This window comes from Bolinopsis microptera, chromosome 7, assembly GCF_026151205.1.
Source record: "Bolinopsis microptera isolate Bmic1 chromosome 7, MBARI_Bmic_1.0, whole genome shotgun sequence".
Lineage (NCBI taxonomy): Eukaryota > Metazoa > Ctenophora > Tentaculata > Lobata > Bolinopsidae > Bolinopsis > Bolinopsis microptera.
The window spans coordinates 13,883,959-13,890,042 of NC_087078.1; the positions used below are offsets into that span (position 1 = coordinate 13,883,959).

General features: G+C 40.5%; 1 protein-coding gene across 1 annotated transcript; it reads left to right on the forward strand.

Annotated features, from left to right (window-relative positions):
• The first annotated feature begins 693 nt into the window (after positions 1-693).
• On the forward strand, positions 694-1,414 carry LOC134818727 (PR domain zinc finger protein 5-like). The gene is made up of 2 exons (XM_063828372.1): positions 694-937; positions 1,161-1,414. Exons 1-2 carry the CDS (start codon positions 694-696, stop codon positions 1,412-1,414), a joined length of 498 nt encoding a protein of 165 aa, XP_063684442.1.
• Positions 1,415-6,084: the final 4,670 nt, after the last annotated feature.

A 6,084-nucleotide genomic window follows, 5' to 3' on the forward strand; every position in this document is an offset into this window, starting at 1 on the left:
TTTGAAATGACAAAATTAAAACTTCAGGCTCAACCCAGCTGCCATCGCAACTCGGAAACGTTTCCATGTCTGGCGGCGAATGCCCATATTGCAACCGTTACTTCAAGCAGATTAAAATACACATTCAGACAGTTCACTTCAAACTGAAACCCTACAAGTGTCAGTTTTGTAACCAGACATTTGGAAGGAGTGGGAACAGACTAATGCACATGAGAAACCGTCACCCAGTACTGTTCGATCAAAAGAAAGCGGAGATATTCTTCAGGAGAGAGCGGCTGGAGAGAGCTAACTTGTGAGAGAGGCTGGAGAGAGCTAACTTGTGAGAGAGGCCCAGCTGGAGAGAGCAAACTTGTGAGACTGAGTCTGGTATTTTGCTGAGTGGGAACAATATTTTCATTTGTTAGGTTTTATTTTAACGGGAATATGACTGTCATGTCTTTATGTTAATCATTAGATTATGTAATTCTACGCATATTACGGTGGTCATTACAGCGGTGAATATATGGTACTAGACTTCGATAGAACTTATTGTTCCAACGCGAATATAATAATTTTCGTCCGCCGTTTCTAAAGCATCAGTCCGAAAAGCATCACTCTTAACTGTACACAACTTATGTTAAAAAGCACTCGTATTCTTTCTGCCCATAAGACCAAGACAATAATACCTCAGACTTCAGCCAACACCTCAAGAACATGGCTCAATACAAAACATACGAAGGTGAGTGTCCCTACTGCAAACGTTACTTCAAACAAGTAAAGATCCACGTAGAGACAGTCCATCTCAAGCTGAAGCAGTACAGGTGTCAGTTCTGTGATAAGAGGTTTGGAAGAAGTGGAGATAGACTCGTTCATATGAGGAATGTGCACACTGAGGTGTACGATAAGAAATCAGCTGAGCAGTTCTTTAAGAGGGAGAGAATGGAGAGGGAGAGATGGGGTTAAAGTGAGGGTTTTAGTTGGGGTTTGACTAGGGTTCATGTACTTTTAGGGACAAAATGTATTTTATTTGCCGGAACGTTAAGCTGATCTATTTTTTGGTATTTCAAGCATCTGTCTAGCCGATAAAGCTCCGTAAATCGATAAATCTTGAACAATAAAAAGGGTGTATCTTACTCCATATAATTGTGTTGTTGCATAAAGAATTGACATTACTTCTTCAGCCCGGAAACGGAAACCTCATAACCGCATTGGACTCTGCCCTCACTGCAACGTCCATTTTGCTCGCCTAGACATCCATATACCAACCGTACATCTCAAGCTGAAGCAGTACAGGTGTCAGTTCTGTGATAAGAGGTTTGGAAGAAGTGGAGATAGACTCGTTCATATGAGGAATGTGCACACTGAGGTGTACGATAAGAAATCAGCTGAGCAGTTCTTTAAGAGGGAGCGGATGGAGAGGGAGAGATGGGGTTAAAGTGAGGGTTTTAGTTGGGGTTTAACTGTGGTTTATATACAACATGTATTTTATTTGTCGGAACTTTTTGCTGATCCATTTTGTTGGTAGTGCAAGCATCGGTCTAGCCGATAAAGCCCCGTATATCGATAAATCTTAAAACAATAAAAGCGCAGTACAGTGAGGATGTATATCATTCCATATTATTATCATGTTGTTGCATTTCTCTTTATTTAAACCGTAATGAATTTTCATATTATGAGGTTCAAACAAAAAATACATAACTGGCCAAAAATGAAGTTCAAAAGATCCATATTATTATGGAAGTAGAAGTAAGAAGGTCACTCAGTGAAAAAAGTAATACCAATCAGCCAAATTAACGTCTAAGAATTCTCGTGATATGAATTAATACCTTGATTCTCTTCCTCACTTTAGTTGGAAAGAGCAGTGGAGTATGTCCTCACTGCAACAAACGGTTTGCCTTCCTAAACATCCACATCAAGGAGGTCCACCTCAAGATAAAATGTTTTAAATGCCAGTTTTGCAACAGAAGATTTGTGCGGAGTGGTAATAGACTTGCACACATGAGAAATGTACACAAAGAACTGTTTGATCGTAATGAAGCGGATAGATTCTTCAGAATGGAGCGAGAGGAGAATGGTATAAGAGTAGGGCGACCTAGCTCTTATTTGGAGACTGATTTTCATAATAATCGACCCTGAAGGTCTGGACTCCAACTACTGATGATAAAGTGTGTGGAATTGGATACTTTCGGTGACTGTTTCGTAGGAAGATATATTTTTGATGTAGAAGCTGAGATAACCCTGTTAAATCGAAATAACTTTTATTATCTGGTTTAATTTACTATATTCCACTGTCTTATTTTCTGGTAAAAAAGAACTATTAAAGTTGAACATCTAAACATGACGGTTGATTTGTCATAACATATTTTGAAAGCGATCCAATTCTTCCAAGATACATCTAGGATCTTAGTGATATTGACCCTCGAATTAAAAACCATATTAACAAGCATGATACCCTAACATTAAACCCGGTCTAATACAGTGGTGTTATGCGGAACTGTGCAATTTTAAGTTCTGACATAAATATTTAAAGAATTGACTTTGCCTTCCTCTTCAGCCCGGAAACGGAAGCCCCATGACCGCAGTGGACTATGCCCTCGGTACTTTGCTTAAAGTACGTACTTGTACGTTACATTTTAAAGTACGTCTACTACTAGTACAGATGTATTTTTCACTGATTATAACTCTGTTCAGTTTGAATGACGCCACATGATTTTCTGTGAATATACTGTTTTCTTGTCGTATATTTGGCTGACATGTGTACAGTGTACACGAGTGGAAAAAGTTCAAGTAGTAGTGAAAGAGGACACCATCAAGTGTGATGGGAAATGTGACATCGCAAATACCTGTCATGATGAAGCTGTATGCAATGGCCGTACCTATGGAGTTCAGTGTGCAGAGGACAAGTATGTTCCAGTACATTGGATTTGCAATGGAAAGATAGGTTGCTTGAAAGGGGAGGATGAGAAAGGATGTAAAAATTTAACGGAAAAAGATTCATGTATTCATTTCTATAGCAGCAATTATCTTAATGATGCCAAAAAGGTCCCCATCATGGACCATACCAGGTGTGCCGTTTTTGACATACCCAAGAATGTTTTCCCTTACTGCCTGAATTTCAGGGACCAAACAAACTGTTTGGATAGCTCACGGATCGGAGGTAGGTGCGATGTCGATAGCACTCTGACTGATATATCAAAGAGCATGGTCTGCCTCAGTCCCATTTTCAAGACAGTACTCCCGAGAAGATATGATTCTCTTTGTGATCAAGATTTGGAAAATCGTTGTACTCAAAGTTCAAAAAATTGCATTATTCATCGTCACCGGATGTGTGATGGTGTAGAAGACTGCAAGGACAAAAGTGATGAACTTAATGATGATTGCGATTTAGTCACAGATCCTACGGTGTTAGCGTGCGAAAGGAGATTTGGTATTCCTGGCCAGAAAATGAAAATTCCTCTTTCATGGCTGAGGGATGGCATTAATGACTGTCTGTATAAGGAAGACGAACATGATAAGGGATGGAAACTATGTGATGAAGAAAGCCCGGTCACTCGGAGGGTGGTTGCGAACGACGACTCCTGTGAAGACGTGTTTCTTTGTCCGAGTACTGAAAAACAAACTTTTGTGAGACTCGATAGTAACGTTTTATGTGATGGGGTAGAATCTTGTGGCGACGATATTGAAAATAATGTTTGCAGAATTGCTAGAGATTTCCCAGTCATACAAAGAACGCTAACTGTTGAAAAAAACACCGCAGATCTCTGTAGTATGACCACGCAAAATGAAGATGACTGTGAAAAAACAACATTCAGGGGGTCTGATGGAGAAATCAAAATCTTTGGAGCAACAAAGCATCTAAAAATACCCATAACAAAAGTTGACTGTACAAAGATGTTCGGGGAGTTCTACGTCTACCTCAGCTGCATGGACCGCTGTATATACTCCAACTGTCCCCTTCCAGACACTCCCATCAAACACGATGCCTGTCCTGGACAGTATCCAGACCGCATATACTCTCTTGCAAACAATAGGTATCTCACATTTGTTACCAAATCGGATTCACATGCCGGATACCAGAACAACTATTTTCAATGCAATAACTCACGTTGTGTAGATTACAGTAAAGTTTGTGATCTCACCAACGACTGTGGCGATATGTCTGATGAACAAAACTGCAAGAACCATATTCAATGCAGAAATGAAAAGAATCATCTCATTTCTCTAGATCAGCAATGTGATGGAATGTTTGATTGCTACAGCTTATCGGATGAATGTAACGATAAATGTGGTAAACAGATATTAAACCATTGGTTTTTGAAAGGAGCGTGTTGGATATTAGGGCTGATGGCTGTCCTGTTCAACTTAATAATCATGGTTCAGATAGCTGTATCTGTTAACGGTGCAAAGACAGGGGTTATGCTTTTGACCAAGTTGCTATTGGGTTTAATTTGTCTTGGAGACTTGCTCAATGGGGTATACCTTGTCGCTATTTCCATCTATGACAGCCTCGTTTTCGGACCAGATTACTGTGAGAAGCAGGCTGAATGGCTATCTGGAACACCGTGTGCACTGTTAGGAGTAATAGGAACCATTGGAACACAGCTCTCTCTGTTCTCCATGACGACCCTAAGTCTCACCAGAGTGATAGGAATATCCTGCTCAGATATGACAGCTCCTTCTCGTGTCAACAAGAGATGGATAGCTATAATACTTGCAACACTGACAACCGTTATTGCTTGCTCTGCTTCTATAGCTTTGGTTCCTTTGGTCCCTTCATTGGAAGATTTCTTCGTACAAGGCATACACTACAATCCGAAGAACAGAATCTTTATTGGTTTCCCGAATAAAGAAAAGCACGTCAAGGTTCTTAGTTCATACAGCAAGACATCCGACTTATCTCTCGACACGACTTGGCATGATATTAGGGAGGCTGTGGCCAAAATGTTCACCGCAAACCACAGCACTCTGAGCTGGGATAACGTACACTTCTACGGCAATGATGGTGTATGTCTATTCAAATTCTTCGTGCGCAATGATGATGCTAGACGAAGTAGACAAACTGTTGAAACAGCATTTAAAGTTGTTGACATCATAGATTTTCAAGGAAACCTGATGCTGTGGATCGTGCTAGCAATAAACTTCTTCTGCTTTGTAGTGATCGGTGTATCATATATTCTGATTACACTACAAACTTGGAAATCTGCCGTGGACTCACAGCAAACCCAAAACCCTGAGACTCTCCGAAAAAACAAGAGGATACAACGCCGGATAACTCTGATGATCGGGACTGACTTCTCCTGCTGGGTGCCATTTATCATCGTGTGTTGTCTTCACAACGTCAAGTTTATTGATGCAACTGACTGGTACTTGTTCTTTGCAATGATTGTCCTCCCCATAAACTCAGTCATAAATCCTCTGATTTACGACAAGAACGACACCATATTGGGACCCACATTCTCCGTGTTCACTCGCACTGGAACACTGATGTACAACTCAAGGGTCGTCAGATATTTCCGAAATAATGAAAGACCACAAGATGGGATGGAGCTTCAAGAAATGCTGGAGAAACCATGCAGTGCGGCCACAAGCAAGAAAGAAAACATCCAGCTGAAAACATTCGAGGCACCAAAAAAAGACGCCAAACATCCAGTTTAAAACAGATAAGGCACCATTTAAAAGACAAGACGTCCAGTTCAAAACTTATAAGCAGCAACAAAAGGCACCTGGTTTAAAACAAATAAAGCACAAACTAGGGGAAAGACATCCAGTTCAAATTTCAAAACAAATAAAGCATCAACTAGGGGAAAGACATCCAGTTCAAAACAAATAGAGCACCAACTAAAGTAAAGACATCCAGATCTAAACTTCTAAACAAATAAACCACCTACCTACCTAATTCGTTCCAGATAAAGTCCGGAACGAATTTCGTGAGAACCTTCCTCTCCATTTATCTCTCTCACTCATGAGCTAACGAAACTTATCAGGTTCCAATCCAGTATCTTCTTGTAGGACGTCTGGAAAGGATTTGTGAGGTCGTCCTTGATACCGATGGCCACAGGGTGGTTGCCAGAAAAAGAGTTGCTGAGCAGGTTGGTCCTGTTAACG

What these genes read in the sequence shown, in the direction of transcription:
- LOC134818727 (XM_063828372.1), top strand. Translation starts at nt 694, where the DNA reads ATGGCTCAATACAAAACATACGAAGGTGAGTGTCCCTACTGCAAACGT. An exon ending in AATGGAGAGGGAGAGATGGG is followed by an intron (nt 938 to 1,160) that starts GTTAAAGTGAGG and finishes TTACTTCTTCAG; the next exon opens with CCCGGAAACGGAAACCTCAT.